This window comes from Macaca mulatta, chromosome 1 (genome assembly GCF_049350105.2).
Source record: "Macaca mulatta isolate MMU2019108-1 chromosome 1, T2T-MMU8v2.0, whole genome shotgun sequence".
Lineage (NCBI taxonomy): Eukaryota > Metazoa > Chordata > Mammalia > Primates > Cercopithecidae > Macaca > Macaca mulatta.
In genome coordinates, this window is record NC_133406.1 from 13,715,737 (window position 1) to 13,736,957 (window position 21,221).

General features: G+C 42.8%; 1 protein-coding gene across 2 annotated transcripts; it reads right to left on the reverse strand.

Annotated features, from left to right (window-relative positions):
* Positions 1 to 5,360: 5,360 nt before the first annotated feature.
* Positions 5,361 to 21,086, reverse strand: GGPS1 (geranylgeranyl diphosphate synthase 1). 2 transcript variants are annotated; one of them, NM_001257690.1, is given in 4 exon segments: positions 5,361 to 6,613; positions 6,844 to 6,914; positions 13,994 to 14,086; positions 20,885 to 21,086. In NM_001257690.1, coding segments are annotated over 3 exon segments (903 nt in total). In that variant the 5' UTR covers positions 14,064 to 14,086; positions 20,885 to 21,086; the 3' UTR covers positions 5,361 to 5,851.
* Positions 21,087 to 21,221: the final 135 nt, after the last annotated feature.

The following is a 21,221-nucleotide window of genomic DNA, read 5'->3' on the forward strand; positions in this document are numbered from 1 at the left end:
CATTTTAGTTTTTTTTTTCTTTTTTTTGGTTGAGACGGAGTCTCCCTCTGTCACCCAGGCTGGAGTGCAGTGGCGTGATCTTGGCTCACTGCAAGCTCCGCCTCCCAGGTTCATGCCATTCTCCTGCCTCAGCCTCCCGAGTAGCCGGGACTACGGGTACCCGCCACCACGCCCGGCTAATTTTTTGTATTTTTAGCAGAGACGGGGTTTCACGATCTCTGCTAAAATACAGAAGGTCTCAATCTCCTGACCTTGTGATCTGGCCGCCTCGGCCTCCCAAAGTGCTGAGATTACAGTCGAGAGCTACCGCGTCCGGCCTCATTTTAGTTTTTCTTTTTTTTTCTTTTCTTTTTTTTTTGAGACTGAATCTCGCTCCGTCACCCAGGCTGGAGTGTAGTGGCCGGATGTCAGCTCACTGTAAGCTCCACCTCCCGGGTCTATGCCATTCTCCTGCCTCAGCCTCCCGAGTAGCTGAGACTACAGGCGCCCACCACCTCGCCCGGCTAGTTTTTTGTATTTTTTTAGTAGAGACGGGGTTTCGCCGTGTTAGCCAGGCTGGTCTTGATCTCCTGACCTCGTGATCCGCCCGTCTCGGCCTCCCAAAGTGCTGGGATTACAGGCTTGAGACACCGCGCCCGGCCTAGTTTTTCTTAAATGACAAGTTTCGGTGAGATTTACAAACTACTTTTACAGCTTACCATTAATACTACCTCACCTACTGAGGTCCAAATATCTTCCATTACTTATTATAGCAACTCTGAGATCTTTGAGTATATCTTTCTTTCTTTATGTACAGTGATAAATATAATTCAATAATAAACTGGTCATTCTCCTAAAGCATACTTTATAAAGAATACGTATGACAAGGCAGATGTTACCCAGATATCTCTCATTAATCAGTGGTCATGAAGCATTCTAACGATTAACTTGAACTATATACATTGAAATTTATATTATTACACTTATTCTTTACCAATCAGTACGAAGTATAGTAACACTGTAAGGTCCAAATATTCAGTAAGATAAATATTTAAGATTAATGAAATGACTAGAGTGAGTCTCCAGTTACCAAATGTGGGTTTGGGGAGCCAAATGCCAACTGCATTATATTTAAATTCACATTATTGTAGGTTCCATTATCATGAGTCTTTTCCTGTAGTTGTTTTTTTTTTTTGAGATGAATCTTGCTCTATTGCCAGGCTGGAGTGCAGTGGCGTGATCTCAGCTCAATGCAACCTCCACCTCCCGGGTTCAAGTGATTCTCCTGCCTTAGACTCGCAAATGGGATTACAGGTGTATGCCACCACACCTGGCTAATTTTTCTATTTTTAGTGGAGATGTGGTTTCACCATGCTAGCCAGGCTGGTCCTTGAACCCCTGACCTCGGTCTCCCAAAGTGCTGGGACTGTATTTCAAATAGTGAATATCAGCCACTATTGCATAATTGTGATATAGATGGAATAGAGATTATAGAAAAGAAACTGTTATTAGAATAAATCACTGCTTTTCTTTTTTTTTTGGAGACGGGGTGGGGTCTCTCTCTGTCACCCAGGCTGGAGCCCAGTGGTGAGATGTCAGCTCACTGCAAGCTCCGCCTCCTGGGCTCATGCCATTCTTCTGCCTCAGCCTCCCAAGTGGCTGGGACTACAGGCCCCTGCCACCACGCCTGGCTAATTTTTTGTAGTTTTAGTAGAGACGGGGTTTCACCGTATTACCCAGGATGGTCTCGATCTCCTGACCTCGTGATCCGCCCGCCTTGGCCTCCCAAAGTGCTGGGATTACAGGTGTGAGCCACCGCGCTCGGCCTCACCAGTCCTTTTCAAACCTTTACACGCATTTAAGTGTGCATAGAGAACGAGAGGCAGCATGTACAGAAGAGTCAGGTACTTTTTTTTTTTTGAGATGGAGTTTTGCTCTTGTTGCCCAGGCTGGAGTGCAATGGTGCCATCTCAGATCATTGTAATCTATGCCTCCTGGGTTCAAGCAAATCTCCTGCCTCAGCCCTCCAAGTAGCTGGGATTACAGGTGTGTGCCACCACGCCTGGCTAATGTTGTAATTTTTTTTAGTAGTGATGGGATTTCACCATGTTGGTCAGGACGGTCTCGAACTCCTAACTTCAAGTGGTCTACCCGCCTTGGCCTCCCAAAATGCTGGGATTACAGGCATGAGCCACTGTGCCCAGCAGAGCCAGGTACTTTGATCTGTATTCAAGGCCCTGGCATTCCTCAGTAAATGCTTGAAGAAAACATATAAAGTATCTAGTAGCCAGTAAGATACTTCATGTTACTTCCTTGCCCACTTCCTTCCTCTCAGTACACTGATTAAAAAAGAGTCAATGGATAGAACTTGAGAGTATCTAGATGGGAGATATCTAAAAGAGAAGATGGAAATAGGACAAGGCCCTCAATAGATCGTGGGAAATTCAAACACATGAGAACCTAGGGTAGGAGGTCAAACTCTTCTTGAAAATAGCAGACTATGTAAAGACAGACCTAAAGTAGAGGGAAGGAAAGTTAGGAGAGTTTATATTTAGTGGGAGAAGAGTGGAGAAGAGAAGCAGGGGATCTTTAATAAGACACCTCTGCAGCCGGGTGCGGTGGCTCACGCCTGTAATCCCAGCACTTTGGAAGGCAAAGGCGGGCAGATCACCTGAGGTCAGGAGTTTGAGACAAGCCTGGCCAACATGGTGAAACCCTCTCTCTACTAAAAATACAAAAATTAGCCGAGCGTGGTGGCACATGCCTGTAATCCGAGCTACTCGGGAGGCTGAGGCAGGAGAATTGCCTGAGCCCGGGAGGCGGAGGTTGCAGTGAGCTGAGAGTGTGCCACTGCACGCCAGCCTGCCAGACAGAGCAAGACTCTGTCTCAAAACAAAACAAAAATTAGAAATCTCCGCTAGGAAAAGAAAGATTAGATGGAAAATAAAGGTGTAGAGGTTGGAATATGTAAACTCACAATGGCTTCAACAGCAGTTCTGAAAGTGTTCCCCAGAAGCACTGAGCAACATGGATGTGCAAAGAAGGTGGATGTTCGGATTTATCCAGGACTGGGAGTTGGCAAGATACGAATGGGCAAGGAAAGGAGAAAAGTGATCTGAGAGTGAATGCTCTTTAAGTGTCATTGAAGTGAGTGACTATAGAGTGCAGGTGAGGTAGAGAAGGAAGTGAAGTAGAAAGAAGTTCACAGAGTGAACAGAGAATGGTTGATGGTTTTAAGATCTCGCCAAGTTCAGAAGGTGGTTTATGGCAACGTAACTGGCATTCATTTTTCTGTGTTAATAGCTATGACTACAGATCAAATGAAGAGTTTTGATTATTCTACAGGTAAAATGACTGCTAAAAGTCCCCAATTTGGCTGGGCGCGGCAGCTCATGCCTGTAATCCCAGCACTTTGGGAGGCTGAGGCGGCTGGATCACCTGAGGTCAGGAGTTGGACACCAGCCTGGCCAACATGGTGAAACCCCATCTCTTCTAAAAAAAAAAATTAGCCAGGCAATGTGGCAGGCATCTGTAATCCCAGCTACTTAGGAGGCTGAGGTAGGAGAATGGCTTGAACCCGGGAAGTGGAGGTTGCAGTGAGCCGAGATTGTGCCATTGCACTCCAGCCTGGGCAACAAGAGTGAAACTCCATCTCAAAAAAAAAAAAATTCTCAATTCAACGACAAACATTTCTGTTATTGACAAAGGCAAGATAAAAATGACAAACGAATGATGAAGAATACCAGGCCAAAATTAATTTGATAGGCAAGGAACAAATCTACTTAAGCAATTTTTACTACTTAAAGGTAGATATTTTAATTTGTTTCTACAGTCAGTGTTAGATTTTAAAAAATGTTTTTTAAAGTATGGGTTCATAAAGTTCAAATTTCCATACTATAACATCAACAGTCATGATTTTAACAGGTTTCTTCATCACTATTAAAATGGGAAATTTAAACTATTTTAAAAGTTACTAAAGACAGCATCCAACTTTTCAAAGATTTAGGTTGAATGCTTGGGTGAGGATTTCTCATACAAGTATATGGTAAATAGATCCTAAGTAATATGCTATAGAACCAATCAAGCAAAACATGTTTCTAAGGGAAACATAAACTTCATGTTGGGATGTCAACAAATCAAATATTGAAATCAGCATTTTTTGGTCCTATCTCTTGGGCCACAGATGACTTCAGTGGCTTCGGTCTAGAAATTATAGGAAACGGGTAACAAGGTCAGGGTTAAGGCACTAAAAAGCGAATTAGTGCTTGATATTAAGCCTTTGGTTACTTTTCAGTCAGGCCCTCTTAGGCTAACACTTTCTTTCCTTTAATCAGGGAGATTAAAGATGCCTACTTACTTTGCATTGAAGCACCTACTGTCTTCAAGGGGGGTGATGTGGGCGGGAAGTAAAAGGGCATTTTTCCATGCTTTTGTACTTGAGGTAAGAAAACAACTCTTTTAAGATTGTCACTATCAATGATGAGGAAATATAATAAGGTTCAAAAGCTCCCTTCTAAAATACCCCATACACTTTTTCCGCTTCCCAACTGGAAACGGAATGCTGTACCCAGACACTAACCAGTTTGGGGCACACAAATGTTACAAGGGAGAAAAAAAGAATTTAGACCAGCATGTGAATTTCATTAAGCAAAGACACCTTGGTTAAAAAGCAAAACTTGGCCGAGTGCGGTGGCTCAAGCCTGTAATCCCAGCACTTTTGGGGGCCGAGACGGGCAGATCATGAGGTCAGGAGATCGAGACCATCCTGGCTAACACGGTGAAACCCCATCTCTACTAAAAAAAAAATACAAAAAACTAGCTGGGCGAGGTGGCAGGCGCCTGTAGTCCCAGTTACTCGGGAGGCTGAGGCAGAAGAATGGTGTAAATCCAGGAGGCGGAGCTTGCAGTGAGCTGAGATCTGGCCGCTGCACTCCAGCCTGGGCCATGGGGCGAGACTTCGTCTCAAAAAAACAAAAAGCAAAACTTGTGAGGTGGAGAGGAAGGAAAAAAGGAAAACGTTAAGAAAAAGGACTGGAGGCCGGGCGCGGTGGCTCAAGCCTGTAATCCCAGCACTTTGGGAGGCCGAGGCGGGCGGATCACGAGGTCAGGAGATCGAGACCATCCTGGCTAACACGGTGAAACCCCGTCTCTACTAAAAATACAAAAAACTAGCCGGGCGCGGTGGCGGGCGCCTGTAGTCCCAGCTACTCGGGAGGCTGAGGCAGGAGAATGGCGTAAACCCGGGAGGCGGAGCTTGCAGTGAGCTGAGATCCGGCCACTGCACTCCAGCCTGGGTGACAGAGCAAGACTCCGTCTCAAAAAAAAAAAAAAAAAAAAAAAAAAAAAAGAAAAAGGACTGGAGTGCTTACTGTTTATCATATCAGCCTTTTCATAGAAGACTTCAGTGAGGGGGTTTCCAGGGGTGACAGTGAGATATTCTTTGCAGCAGCATTTAGGAAAAAAAGAGATTTGTGGTCTTTGGGCCAGCTAGCTAAAAGAAACTGGCTTGGAACTGCCCAGATAGTACAGTTAGAAAGTGTATGGATAAAAATTCCTGGAAGCGACTCTTTTTTATTGATGGAATAAACACAACATTGATGATAGTAGGGTAGAGCTGGTAGTAATGTCCTGTCACTGCAATTATGACATTCAAATCAGACCTACATAACTGTGGCTTCTTTTGATTCTTTCAACTTTGAATTTTGATTATCTGTACAGAGGGGCTTCTAAATGAAAACGAATTCACTTGCATCACCCCTATTCACCTATTCTGTTTCTGGAGAATAACAAATTTTTTTAAAGGTGGTTAAGGCTAAAAGACAAAAAAATTGACTAAAATAAGCTATGAGGCCCAATCAAGAATGGCTTAACATTATTCATTTTCTTCTTTGAACATCTTACTTAAGTGCTTTATTAGGGCTACTAGCTCAGGGTTCCCACCACGTGCGTCAATCTGTTTATAGGCTTTAGATTCAAGCTCTCTAAGAGTATTACGAGTGTATTCAAAAGAACCTACATCCTCAAGATAATGTACACAGTATTTTTTAATATCTATGTTTTCTGTTCTCTGGCGCAAAATATTCTGCACCTGGGTACTTTCAGGCCTCGACCAAATAGCATGAATAGTAGGAAATGAGAACTTTCCCTCTGTTAGATCTTCACAAAAACTTTTGTTTTCACTATATTCTTTGGAGTGCAGATTAGCATAATCATCCCTAATTTGGAAAAAGAGCCCAAGTGTATTAAGAAGTGGTTTTAAATCTTCCTTGTAATCAGAGAACAACTGCATGAGACCTACTGCTAATCCAAACAGTCCACCTGTTTTCTGCAGCACCATAGCTTTATATTCTTCTTCAGTGGGACAAGTGTAATTATCCCTCCAGTAAATATCTAGGCCTTGTCCCTGATGGAGTTCCAAAAGCTGGCGTGTAAAAAGCTTCACTGCATCTGGGTGATCAAGGGTTAAGACTTTCTCCAAGCCAAGGAAATATACGTAATTTGCAGAATTGATGACAGACGGGATTCCATAGATGCTGTGGGCCACTGGAAAGCCACGTCGGAGTTTTGAGTTGTCTTCAATATCATCGATGAGTAAACTGGCATTATGCAACATTTCTGTCACTTCAATAATAATCTAATAAAAAAGAATTGAAAATTTCACTTATTTGAACTATTCAAAACATATACTCAGTTTAATTAACAGATTATGAAAGTCTCAGGTGTTAATTTTCACAATAAATATTTAGCAACCTCAATATAAAATAATATCTTGCATGAGGACTAAATTCAATCAAGAACTAGGAATATTTTTATGTGACAGCTATTAATTTCTTGGGGATTAACAAGATTAGAGTTGCCTAATACCTGTAGCTTGTCCTCTGGAACTTTCAGCCAATGATTAAATGCCTGTGAAAGTTTGGTTCTCACTTGTTTACCTGCAATTTAAAAATAAAATGTGACAATAAGATGAGTGTTTTGAGTATTTTAACTACAAAAAACACATTCAGAAACTTCCTTTAAATTGTTCAGACTTGCTAAATCCAGCGTCATCAATCCATTACCTACCGCAGAGCTTGCCTTGTACTGTTCAACACCCCATTCTCAATCGCTCTGAAATCCGGATCATAAAATGCACAACCTTCTAAAATTAGGGCAGGCATGGGAGACTCTAAAGTACTTCAGTGGCCAACTAGTCCACTCTTTTCATCTGAACTTGAATAAACAATTTTAAAGTAGGATGGGCTTTTAGGGCTTAGGACTTAATTTGTTCTTTTTGAAAAGGAAGCTTGTTAATTAATTAATCAAGTGAGACACAGTCTTGCTCTGTTGCCCAGGCTGGAGTGCAGTGGCATGATCATGGCTCACTGCAAACTCCACCTCCTGGGTTCACATGATTCTCATGCCTCCGCCTCCTGAGTGTCTGGGACTACAGGCACACACCACCATGCCTGGCTAATTTTTGTATATTTTGTAGAAAGGGGGTTTTGATACATTGCCCAGGCTAGTCTTGAACTCCTGAGCCCAAACGATCCACCCGCCTCCGCCTCTCAAAGTGTTTGGATTACAGGTGTGAGGCCAAGAAGCTAGTTTAGTGTCAGTTAATTGGCACTGCCTATTTTACATAACTATAGGCATTGTTAATAAAATATATTTTACTATTTAATTACTTCATAAAATTACCTCTTGAAATATCTATTTCTCCTTTAAGTTAAGGCTTTAGAGATGTGGAAGCTCTGCTTCTTTCCTTTCAAAAATGAGATTATCACACACTGAAGTATTCCCTTTTAAAATCCTGAGTTTAGTCAAAAGCTAATCTCATTATTTTGACTAGGGACCTTCATTTTCCAGCATCTTCTTTTTTTCTTTCTTCCTTTTTTTTTTTTTTTTGAGACAGGGTCTCACTCTGTCACCCAGGCTGGAGTGCAGTGGTATGTTCACAGCTCACTGCAGCCTCCACCTCCTGGGCTCAAGTGATCCTTCCAGCTCAGCATCCTGAGTAGCTGGCACTATAGGTGCAAGCCACCATGCCCGGTTAATTTTTGTTTTTGTAGAGACAGTGTTTTCCCATGTTGCCCAGACTGGTCTCAAACTCCTGGGCTCAAGCGATCTGGCCGCCACAACCTCCCAAATTGCTGAAATTACAGACGTGAGTCACCTCGCCCAGCAGTATCATCTTTTTCTTACACAGAAAGCTCAAGATAGGTCTTTGTTTTTTTTGAGATGGAGTCTCATTCTGTTGTCCAGGCTGGATTGCAGTGGTGTGATCTCGGCTGACTGCAACCTCCGCCTCCCGAGATCAAGCTATTCTCCTGCCTCAGCCTCCCGAGTAGCTGGGATTACAGGCATGTGCCACGACGCCTGGCTAATTTAAGATAGGTCTTTGGATAGAAGTTACCACTAGAAGTCATTGTAGCCATATATAAAGGAATGATAGATAAAAACCATGGCCAGTTCACTTAGTAAAAATGTTCTATAAATTTTCTGTTAAATGAATGCATGGTAATAACATCCTAATTTTAGATTAGGTTTCAGGAAAATGGTTACATAAAAAGTTAAAACTAAAACACTTTTTTTTTTTTTTGGAGGTGGAATTTCGCTCTTGTCACCCAGGCTAGAGTGCAATGGTGCGATCTCAGTTCACTGCAACCTCCACCTCCTGGGTTCAAGCGATTCTCCTGCCTCAGCCTCCCAAGTAGCTGGAATTACAGGCGTCTGCCACTACGCCCAGCTAATTTTTGTATTTTTAGTAGAGACGGGGTTTCACTATGTTGGCCAGGTTGGTGTCGAACTCCTGACCTTAGGTAATTCACCCGCCTCGGCCTCCCAAAATGCTGGGATTACAGGTTTTTTTTTTCTTTTTGAGACAAGTCTTGATCTGTCACCCAGGCTAGAAAATGCTGGGATTACAGGTTTTTTTTTTCTTTTTGAGACAAGTCTTGATCTGTCACCCAGGCTAGAAAGTAATGGCATGATCTTGGCTCACTGCAACCTTCGCCTCCCGGGTTCAAGGGATTCTCCTGTCTCAGCCTCCCAAGTAGCTGGGATTACAGGTGTGCGCCACTACACCTAGTTAATTTTTTGTATTTTTTTTTGAGACGGAGTTTTGCTCTTGTTGCCCAGGCTGGGGAGCAGTGTTGTGATCTTGGCTCACTGCAACTTCCACCTCCCAGGTTCAAGCGATTCTCCTGCCTCAGCCTCCCAAGTAGCTGGGATTACAGGCGTGTGCCACCAAGTCCAGCTAATTTTTTATATTTTTAGCAGAGACAGGGTTTCATCACGTTGGCCAGGCTGGTCTTGAATTCCTGACCTCAGGTGATCCACCCACCTCGGCCTCCCAAAGTGTAGGGATTACAGGCATGAGCTATCGCAGCCGGCCAATTTTTTTGTATTTTTAATAGAAATGGGGTTTCACCATGTTGGCCAGGCTGGTCTCGAACTCCTGACCTGAAGTCATCCACCTGCCTCGGCCTCTCGTAATGCTGAGATTACAGGTGTGAGCCACTGTACCCAGCCTATTATTATTATTTTTGAGACAGGGTCTCGCTCTGTCACCCAGGCTGGAGTGCGGTGGCACAATCACGGCTCACTGCAGCCTTGACCTCCTAGGCTCAAGACCCGCGAGTAGCTGGATCTACAAGAACAAGCCACCATGCCTGACTAATTTTATTTTTATTTATTTATTTTTTGTAGAGGCAGGGTTTCACCCTGTTGCCCAGGCTGGTCTCAAGCCCCTGGGCTCAAAAGCAATCTGTCTCACTTGGCCTCCAAAGTGCTGGGATAGTAAGTGTGAACCACTGCACCTGGCTTATATCACTTAAACACATTTTTTTGAAGATGAACAACAGAGTCTCAATGTGGAATTTCATTTTTCACTTTATTTTTGAATGTTATATTAAAAAACAGTACAATATATGGCTTAGTTTTGAGGTACTACAGTTTTAATATTTTTTTTCCCCTCTGATGACATGCTAATGTTTAGCCTGATACTTTTTTTTTCTTTTTTGAGACGGAGTCTCGCTCTGTCGCCCAGGCTGGAGTGCAGAGGCCGGATCTCAGCTCACTGCAAGCTCCGCCTCCCGGGTTTACGCCATTCTCCTGTCTCAGCCTCCCGAGTAGCTGGGACTACAGGTGCCCGCCACTTTGCCTGGCTAGTTTTTTGTATTTTTTAGTAGAGACGGGGTTTCACCGCGTTAGCCAGGATGGTCTCGATCTCCTGACCTCGTGATCCACCCGTCTTGGCTTCCCAAAGTGCTGGGATTACAGGCTTGAGCCACTGCGCCCAGCCTAGACTGATACTTTTAAGTTCCCCGCCCCCCCCTTTTTTTTTTTGAGACGGGGTCTCCCTGTATTACCTAGGCTGGGGTGCAGTGGCGTGATCTTGGCTTACTGTAGCCTCGACCTCCCAGGCTCCAGTGATCATCCCACTTCAGTCCCCCAGGTAAGCTGGGAGTACAAGGGCGTGTCACATGCCTGGCTAATTTTTTGTATTTTTAGTAGAGACAGGGTTTTGCTATGTTGTCCACGTTGGTCTTGAACTCCTGGGCTTAAGCCATCTGCCCACTTTGGTCTCCCAAAGTGCTGGGAGTACAGGCGTGAGCCACTGCGCCTGGCTAAGTTCCGAAATAATTTCTTTTTTTTTTTTTTTTTTTTTGAGACAGAGTCTCGCTCTGTAGCCCGGGCTGGAGTGCAGTGGCCGGATCTCAGCTCACTGCAAGCTCCGCCTCCCAGGTTTACGCCATTCTCCTGCCTCAGCCTCCCGAGCAGCTGGGACTACAGGCGCCCGCCACCTCGCCCGGCTAGTTTTTTGTATTTTTTAGTAGAGACGGGGTTTCACGGTGTTCGCCAGGATGGTCTCGATCTCCTGACCTCGTGATCCACCCGTCTCGGCCTCCCAAAGTGCTGGGATTACAGGCTTGAGCCACCGCGCCCGGCCAATAATTTCTAACACTGAGGCTAATCACAGAGATCTCTCAAAATTAAAAGATTATTGCTTCCTCTTTAAGATCTAAACATTATTGTCTCTCTTTTTGGAGCCCTTCTTCCTCTACTGCCAGCTTCATCTCTCCCTAATCCCACCCTTTACCTCATCTAGGGCCCCACACTAAGGCAAATAAACATAAACATAAGATGACAGCAAGTATGAGAAATTTAAAAATAAAAATAATTTTCTTTACTACTTTCAGAAAATTCTTTTTTTTTTTTTTTTTTTTTTTTGAGACAGGGTCTCACTCTGTTGCCCAGGCAGTGGCGTGATCTCCGCTCACTGCAACCTCTGGCTCCTAGGCTCACGTGATTCCCATGCCTCAGCTGGAACTAAGGCATGCGCTACCGTACTTGGCTAATATTTATACTTTTAGAAAAGACAGGGTTTTACCATGTTGGTCAGGTTGACTTCAGAAAATTCTGATATCATTATTATTATTTACTAGCAAGAGTAATACTACAACAGTGTAAATGACCTGGCACACCTCTAAGTTACTTTAATAACTCGGAAGCTCTCTCTCTAAAAAAAAAAAAGCGTGTTATGTGCATAGTGCAATGTCGTATTTCTTTAGAAGTATCTTTTGAGGTTATATTCCATCATGGATCAAGAACATATTTGAATAAGAAGGTGAGGTACCTAATGATAATTTTAAGCATGTTATCTAATGCCATTATTTCCAGGTAATGAGAATTTAAAAAAGTCATAGAAGGTGGTCACTGCGTAAGTAAGCATTATGGTTAAAATGTAACTGTAGGCAGTCCTTGCTTTGTAAGTAGTAGAGTAAGAGACATTCGAGAGACGCTTGTTAGACTTTTGTCAGCACTGATAACTGGCTTGCTATGAATGCCAGCCCAGTTCAGCGAGTGTGAAAGTGTTCTAAAGGACGTCTGGCAATAAGAGCTGGGCAGAGTGAAAGTGAAACTGCGCCATGTTTCTCACTGGGAGATACTGAAAGAAGTTACTAACTGCTGGATACATGTCACTCAAAAGCAGTCTCTTGGCTTTTTCTTAAACAGTGGGCAACCTTTCCTTTGAATTCTCCATTTCTATCATTCCCTCATTCTTCTGATGCATTCACATTAGCAGGCAAGTCTCTATTAGGGTCTGCCAAAACAAAAATGACACTAATTATGGTTTCCAAGGTGTAGCACAGGAGTTAGCATTCTTTCGGCTTTTATCCTTCCCAGGCTCATGAAGAACAGAAATGCACACATTACCATAGAGGTGTGCTCATAAAGAAAGGTGTATACTTTAGCACAGACATTAAAAAGTGTCTATTGAGACTGAATTGAGAGCATCATTAGAGTTTAGTCACAGTATGGGCTAAATAGGTTTTTATGCTTGTCAAATAATTTACCAACTTTTACATTATTTCTTCTTTTTAAAAAAATGTTTAAAACAGAGAGGGGGACTTGTTATGTTGCCCAAGGTGGTCTCAAACTTTTGGCCTCAAGCAATCCTGCCTTGGTCTCCCAAAGTGCAGGGAATACAGGTGTGGGCCACCACACCTGGCCTGTATTATTTCTATGAGAAATAATTCGTTTATAAATGATTTTTTTTTTTTTTTTTTTTTTTTGAGACGGAGTCTCGCTCTGTAGCCCAGGCTGGAGTGCAGTGGCCGGATCTCAGCTCACTGCAAGCTCCGCCTCCCGGGTTTACGCCATTCTCCGGCCTCAGCCTCCCGAGTAACTGGGACTACAGGCGCCCGCCACCTCGCCCGGCTATTTTTTGTATTTCTTAGTAGAGGCGGGGTTTCACCGTGTTAGCCAGGATGGTCTCGATCTCCTGACCTCGTGATCCGCCCATCTCGGTCTCCCAAAGTGCTGGGATTACAGGCATGAGCCACCGCGCCCGGCCTTATAAATGATTTTTTATTACAAGAACCCGTTTATTATATTCATGAGTTTTTGCTTATTATCATTTACAGACAAGGTTTTTTTTGAGTCGGAGTCTCATTCTGTTGCCAGGCTGGAGTGCAGTGGTGCAATCTCGGCTCACAGAAACCTCTGCCTCCCAGGTTCAAGCTATTATCCTGCCTCAGCCTCCTGAGTAGCTGGGACTACAGGCATGCGCCACCATGCCCAGCTAATTTTTGTATTTTTAGTAGAGACGGGGTTTTACCATGTTGGCCAGGCTGCTCTCAATCTCTTGACCTCATGATCCGCCCGCCTTGGCCTCACAAAGTGCTGGTGACCTCATGATCCGCCTGCCTTGGCCACACAAGTGCTTTACAGGTGTAAGCCACCACGCCCAGCCTCCAGACAAGTTTTTAAAGAAGCAAAATAAAACAAAAACACACACGTACACATGAGGTAGGAAGCCATGTGCAGGTGGCATGCCTTTATACAGGAATAAAGTGGGCTATGCTTCCAAATACTGTGATTTTAGATACATTATTATTTGGCTGTCAAAGGAACTAGTAGTATACGAAATGCAGTGCATGTGTGAGATACTGGAAAACGAAGACATAGAAGGTAAACTTGAACATGGATGGTAAATAAAGTGTTCTATTGTTAAACAAATCTGCCTAACTTCCCCTAATATCTAAACAGTGGAGAATTTGAATGCGCAATATCCATAAAGAATACAACCTCCAATGAGATACCAAAATGTTTTAAGTATTTTTATTTTTTAAGGTATGTTAAATCATTGGATATGTTTTAAAGGATGCCTTCAAAAATTACGTTTCTTTTTAAGAGACGGGGTCTCACTATGTTGCCTAAGCTGGAGTGTAGTGGCTATTCACAGGTGTGATCATTGTGCACTACAGCCTTAAACTCCTGGGCTCAAGCCATCCTCCTGTCTCAGCCTCCCAAGTAGGTGGGACAACAGGTGTATATCACTTCACCTGGCAAAAATTACCATTTAATAATGAAAAATTAGAACGTTCTATTTATCATTTTTCTCAGATGCATCACCTTAAATACAAAATCTCAACAGCTAGCAAGTCTAACCTTTTCTATTTGCTAACATTTGAATGACCACTACTGTGTGAAAATGACCCTCTATGGACTATAACTGAAGTATTACCTGGTAACTGAAGTAAGTATTTATACGGTTCTAGAAGAATTCTTTGGACTGTTTCTTGAGTCTTCTCCATTGGATTTAAACTTCAAAGCCAATCTGTCAAAAAGAAACATAAAGATCACATGAAACTAATCATCTTTGAGTATAAAACTGCAAAATAATTTTTATTCCTTTTTTTTTTTTTTTTTTTTTTTGAGATGAGTCTCGCTCTGTCGCCCAGGCTGGAGTGCAGTGGCCAGATCTCAGCTCACTGCAAGCTCCGCCTCCCGGGTTTACGCCATTCTCCTGCCTCAGCCTCTGGAGTAGGTGGGACTACAGGCGCCTGCCAACACGCCCAGCTAGTTGTTTTTGTATTTTTTAGTAGAGACGGGGTTTCACCGCGGGTTAGCCAGGATGGTCTCGATCTCCTGACCTCGTGATCCGCCCGTCTCGGCCTCCCAAAGTGCTGGGATTACAGGCTTGAGCCACCGCGCCCGGCCGCAGGAATTTGTATTTCAAGGTGTTTATGAAAAGACAGTCACCCAGTTTGGTTTAAAAAGAATTTTCTGTTGCCGCGCACGGTGGCTCACACCTGTAATCCCAGCACTTGGGAGGCTGAGGCAGGCGGATTGCTTAAGCCCAGGAGTTTGAGGCCAGCCTGGGAAACATGGCAAAACCCTGTCTCTACTAAAAATACAAAAAATTAGCTGAGGTGGGTAGATCACGAGGTCAGGAGTTCAAGACCAGCCTTCACACCATCTCTACTAAAAATACAAAAATTAGCCAAGCATGGTAGTGAGTGCCTGTAGTTCCAGCTACTTGGGAGGCTGAGGCAGAATTGCTTGAACCCAGCAGGCAGAGGTTGCAGTGAGCTGAGATCGCACCACTGCTCTCCAGCCTGGGCGAAAGAGTGAGACTCCAGTCTCAAAAAACAAAAAAAGAAGATTCTACATCTATGAAGCCTTGAAAACATGTTAAGTGAAAGAAGCCAATCTCAAGAGACTACATATTGTATGATTCCATCGATGTGAAATGTTCAGAATAAGCCAATGTACAGAGACAGAAAGTAGATTCGTGGTTAGGAATAGGGACTAATTGCTAATGAGTACAGGGTTTCTTTTTGCAGGGATCAAAATGTTATAAAATTAAATTGTGGGGATGGTTGCACAGCTCTGTGAATACATTAAAAACTGCTGAAATGTACACTTTAAATGGGTGGTATGTAAATTCTCTCTCAATTAGAAAATTCTTCATTCAAGTGATTATATTGGTCAAAGTATTCTCTTGGTTTTTAAGTTTTCTTAGTCATGTAACTTATATTAAGCCTTTCCTATTTTATCAACCATAAAAGGCGTAATTTGTTGACGGCAAATGTCAAAACAACTCCAAAGAACTGCAAAGATACCTCTGTATTTAACTGATTACACTAATTAGTAAACATATCCTTTTCTAAATGGGCACTAAGATGAGTATGTTTTATGTATTTAAAATTTAAAGGGATTCTCCTACAATCAATCAATTTCAGAGATTTCTGATTTAAGATATGCATTAACTCAAATGCAATCATATTTATTAAACATATTCCCCTTTATACTGAAATCTGCCTTATTTCAATATTTCCTACAATAACACTCACGGTCTTCCTAGGGTCCCCCTGTGCTGCTGAATCTCTACTTTCTTTGTATCTGTTTCTATTATTACTTGCCCTCGTATTAGGAATCTTTTTTTAACTGCTCTAGCATCTTTGGCACATTTTGGGAAGTTTATTACTTTTATCCTCTTTCTTCTGCTTCTTGGGACTATGATTTAGTCTTTAGAATCCTGAGCCCGCTTCTAACCAACTTTTCTGGCTTCACGGCAGATACAACAAAAAGGCTAAATGTAATATGGCATCTAATGGCAGTTTGTGGTTAGGGCTGTTCAATGGGTTGCACATCATTGGTTTTTGGAATTGGAAGCCACTTTAGAAAGTTATCTCAGTATGCCAGAAGATAAAGCACAAGAATATATTTGTTTAAGTGAGGGTCACTTTTTTTGAATGAAGAAAATGAAGTTGAGTTCATGTACTTTGTGTTACTCTGATTTGTCCAAAGTTCCTTTTTTCTTTTTCTTTTTTTTTTTTTTGAGACGGAGTTTCGCTCTCGTTGCCCAGGCTGGAGTGCAGTGGTGCGATCTCGGCTCACTGCAACCTCCCCGTCCTGGGCTCAAGTGATTCTCCTGCCTCAGCCTCCCGAATTGCAGGGATTACAGGTTCCCGCCACCACGCTCAGTTAAATTTTTTGAATTTTTAGTAGAGATGGGGTTTCACTATGTTGGCCGGGCTGGTCTCAAAACTCCTGACCTCAGATGATCCACCTGCCTCAGCCTCCCAAAGTGTTGGGATTACAGGTGTGAGCCACCATGCCCGGCCTGATCCTTTTTTTCTAAGTCTGGGCCAGAGACTTAGAAATCTTCAATTTAAATACGCATCTTGTATGATTCTGATACAGCTGCTTGAGAATGTTAGGGGAACTGGAAATAGGTTGCTTACATGGTACCACACCACACCGCAACTAAGCGGGTGTGGGCTACTGTTATTTATTATAACAGTGAGGATGTGTTCCTTGCTTTTTTTTTTTTTTTTTTGAGACGGCGTCTCTCTTGGCTCATTGCAACCTCTGCCTCCTGGGTTCAAGCAGTTCTCCTGACTCAGCCTCCTGAGTAGCTGGGACTACAGGTGCCCACCACCACGCCCAGCTAATTTTTCTATTTTGGTAGAGACGGGGTTTCACCAGTGTTCCTCGATTTCTAAATTTGCCCTAGTAACTTCATAATGTTAAGTAACAAAAGTCATCTTTTATAGCCCGGTCACCTGATACTATGATCGCATCACTGACACTCTCAGGTGTAAGGCGATTCTAGTACTGTAACTTCTTGCTGGCACTAAAATTAAAAATGTAAAATATACTTAGGAGCAGAATCTGACTTTTGTGGATTTACACTATAAATTAATCCACCAAAGACAAGACTTTTGCACATATTTCAGTTAATAAACACACTGACTTATATACATGTAGCCAAGCAAATCCAAAGATCCTGAGTAAATACCGACAGCGTGCCACAAAAGTAAAATTTCCAAAATCTTGCACTTGTGTGTTTATTACAGACTATTCATAATAGTAAAATCAACCTAAGTGTCCATCAGTAGATGACTGAATAAAGAAAATGTGGTATATACACAATGAATTGTTATTCAGCCATTAAAACAAAATGAAATCATGTCATTTGCAGCAAAATGGATGGATAGCCCTTACCTTAAGTGTAACAAGTCAGACATAGAAAGACAAATAGTACATCTTAATTATAAATGGGAGCTAAATAATGTGTATACATGGACATGGAGCATGGAATGATAAACAATGGAGATTCCAAAGGGTGAGAAGGTGGGAAGGAGGTGGATGATGAAAGATTACTTAATGGGTACAATGTGATTATGTGGGTGATGGACACCCTAAAAGTCCTGACTTCACTACTACACAATCTATGCATGAGATAAAACTACACTTGTACCCCATACATTTACACAAGTAAAAATAAACAAATAAAAAAAACCCCAAACCAAAATCTAATTATTAGTGCTAGCATTCCACTTTTCCGGCACAATTACGAGTGTAGAAGTGCTGAGACTACCCAATTTAGTGACTATCGGGTATTTAATGTTCCTGTTTTGTAGCAGTCAATGAATACAAGGGTAAAATGGTTTGAACCACATTGTCTCTGTAATGTAAATGTTCTTCTGCTGTGAAATGAGACTTGTAATATGGCAATAGGAGAAAAGAATAAAACTTCTACATATGTATGCACTGTTAGGCAGTTGGCAGGCACATGATAATGGATGGCTGAAATAATAACACACATATAACCATCAACTATGCAAGTGCTTTGATGCTTCCCCATACTGTAAACCATCTCATGGATCACATAAACCTTTTGAGAATATGATGAAAGCTATGAATCTTCTAAAAAAAAAAAAAGCCTGTGTATGTGTTAATACGCTCCAACACAAATGTATGCACTGCTGCAAAGACTTACAACATATAACTTCTCAGAGATCATGTAGTCCCTGAATCGTTTACACGCACCTCAGATTAAGATCCCCAGCTATTGAATATCTTTACCCTTCAATGCCAAGCAAATATTCATGTTTGTGTTATAAGTTAAGACATAAATTCCAGGCCGGGCGCGGTGGCTCAAGCCTGTAATCCCAGCACTTTGGGAGGCCGAGACGGGCGGATCACGAGGTCAGGAGATCGAGACCATCCTGGCTAACACGGTGAAACCCCGTCTCTACTAAAAAATACAAAAAAGTAGCCGGGCGAGGTGGCGGGCGCCTGTAGTCCCAGCTACTCGGGAGGCTGAGGCAGGAGAATGGCGTAAACCTGGGAGGCGGAGCTTGCAGTGAGCTGAGATCCGGCCACTGCACCCCAGCCTGGGCGGCAGAGCAAGACTCCGTCTCAAAAAAAAAAAAAAAAAAAAGACATAAATTCCACTAGCTTAACTCTTTATTGAAGGCAGATTACAAATGAAAATTAAAGCACAAAACTAGTGTATAGTTCAGGTTACTCTTCAGGATTGAAAGGCATATTTTTTTGTAGTCTGTTCTCATCTATATCAAACAATCATAAAAAAATCAGCACTCCACGAAAAGAAATCATTTTAACAAGAGAAACATTTCAAAGAGAAACATCCCACATGGGAAATTTCTACATCCACCTTGACTAGCAATCAATACCAAAGACGTCACAAGGAAAAAGAGGCTCATAAAGAATCAAATAAGTGAAATAATCAATATACCTATTAGTAATATTAGGCAAATACTTATTAAGGTAACCTATTACCTATACTATTTGATCTCTGACCCGTTACCTTATTATCAGGGATTGAAGTATAATATTAGGTAAATCCTTATTAGGTAACCTATTATCTACAACTTATTATCAGGGATTGAAAAAAAAAGAAGATGCAAAACAGGAAAAATAATGGCTTAGATAAAAGATTATTATCGAACATCATTAAAGGTAGAATTTAAAAAGCATCTCATATACTTATCTATTTATATGTCAGTACCTATCTTTTCTCAACTACAGGTTAGGAGCAAGAATCACGTTTGTATATTTTCTCACAGCCTTCAAAACACATTTGACTGAACTTAAAGATCAATGAGATAGAGCTTCAGAATTCCCTTTTGTGTCAGGATCTCTAGCAGGTGTACCCTGTTGCATAGAAATCAGAGCTAATCTTTGTTTCAATTTGTAGAGAGCTTTGTGGTTGATGTTATTTTTCAACTTAAAACACTAGTCATGCTTTTTAAAAAAAAATTATTTCCTTTGCTCACTTAGAGATGTTTAAGAATACTCACTTAACAAGTCAATTTCCTTTCCCAGAGGATGTTTACATACAAGTATTTTCAGTGGTATGAAAACATAAGAACCTCAATTTTTCTAGGTAACAACCAACTTGCCTTGCGTCTTCTTAAGCCTAAAGGATTCTACACACTGCAGCACATACTCTCACTCGCCTTTGTTTTAAATCAAAGGATTTCCCAATTTATCACAGCTGGAAATTTCAGCTATCACGTACTAAACTTAAATGTAAGGAGGCATTAGTGTGTGTTACATGAACTCTACTAGTTTCCTTTTAGAGTGAATAAACTACTCAATACCTCAGTGAGAGTCTGAAACTTCTCACTTTCAAAACTAAAAAGCTGCCAGAAATTTGTTCAAAGGGTGAATCCATAACTATTATCACAAACTCTCCATTCCTGTCACCATGTGCACTATTACGGCAATAGCCTCCTCGTCGGGCTCCCTGCATTTGCCTCTTTAACTCTTCTTTTTTTCGCGTCCTCTACTCTTCAGCCAGGGTGACATTCCAATCGGAGTCATCTCTCCCTTCTAACTGAGATTCCTTGGAAGATATCCCATTGCTATTAGGACAAAAACAAAACTCCTTCACAAAGTCTATAAGGTTCCACACTCCCCCTCATCCCCTCTCTCCAGGCTCAGTTCTTCACACTGGAAAAGCTCCCTTCCGCCACAGGGCTTTCCGACAAGTTAGTCTTTTTGTCTGGAATGTCCTTTCCTTTTCTCTTTCCTTAGTTAACTCCCGCTAGCCCTTCAGCTCTCAGCTCGATCCTCACTTGTTCAGAAACCCTTCCTTTCCCTCCCTAAATAAGCCAAATTCCCTCACATTCTCCTATCACCGCGGAACTCTCCTCTGGGGCACTGCCACTGCGGTAATTTCACATTGTTTTGTTCAGCATCTGTCCATCTCGCCAGGCGCAGGTCTACGAAGGCAGAGGCCACCCCAGTGGTCGGCGCTCAGCAGCCATGAAAAAAAGAAAGCGCCTTCTAACGCGTTGGACGATGAAACCAGGGCAACAACCTTGCGTCTAAAAAGCGAACATCCCATGCAAACGACTTATCTTTTCAAAAGGAAGGGCCTGGTTTGAGAATGGCTAAACAGAGACATACAAATGTGAAGCGCACCCTGAATCCTTCCACTCATACTCCGGGAGAAAGACGATGGATCTCAAAGAGCCTGATATAAGCAGGGAATTTCTATCACTTCGAGGCCGATTTTCCACAGCGGCTGGGCAGAGAACTGCAAACGTCTACAGTGCTAGCACAGAGTCCGGAGGGAGAGAAACGGTGAGGTTTCTGCTTCCTCCTCGCTCAGATGCTCCCTTCCGCCGCATTTGGCCAACCCTTCCTCCTCCTCCCCGCTTAAAGCTAGGGGATGGAAAATTCATACACAATCCGGTTCAGCATCCGGGTCCTCACTCTCCTTTCTTTCTTTCCTCTCTGCCCCGCCTCCCAGCCTCCCCCTCCCTCCTTCCCATCCGGGTTCCCCCCAGCCGCCGCCACTGCTGCTCACAGTTCAACGATGATATCACGACTTTCACGCCGCCGGTCCGGGAGTAGCTGTATCCCGCATTAACTTCCTATTTTATAGTGTGGGCTTAGGCTCTTCCCGATGCCTACATGAATCCCTCCCACTACTTCACCACACAACTCTCCGCCCTCCTCAGCCGCCAGCGACACCGCATTACTCGGTGCAAGAAAATGCGCCATCCCGGTCACACTGCGCAGGCGTCGTTGCCACCTCCCTACTGCTTTGTTGCCCCGCCCCTTTCACCCCTCCTCCTCTCCGGTCCACGCTGGCGCAGGGCATTGCGGGCCTTGCAGTTCTCGCGGACGAGGATTTGCGCGTT

Coding starts and splice junctions, on each gene's coding strand:
- GGPS1 (XM_015126452.3), bottom strand. CDS start 14,063: ATGGAGAAGACTCAAGAAACAGTCCAAAGAATTCTTCTAGAACCGTAT. Junction 6,915..13,993: donor ATACTTACTTCAGTTACCAG/GTAATACTTCAG, acceptor TTTAAATTGCAG/GTAAACAAGTGAGAACCAAA. Junction 6,614..6,843: donor TTCCAGAGGACAAGCTACAG/GTATTAGGCAAC, acceptor CTTTTTTATTAG/ATTATTATTGAAGTGACAGA.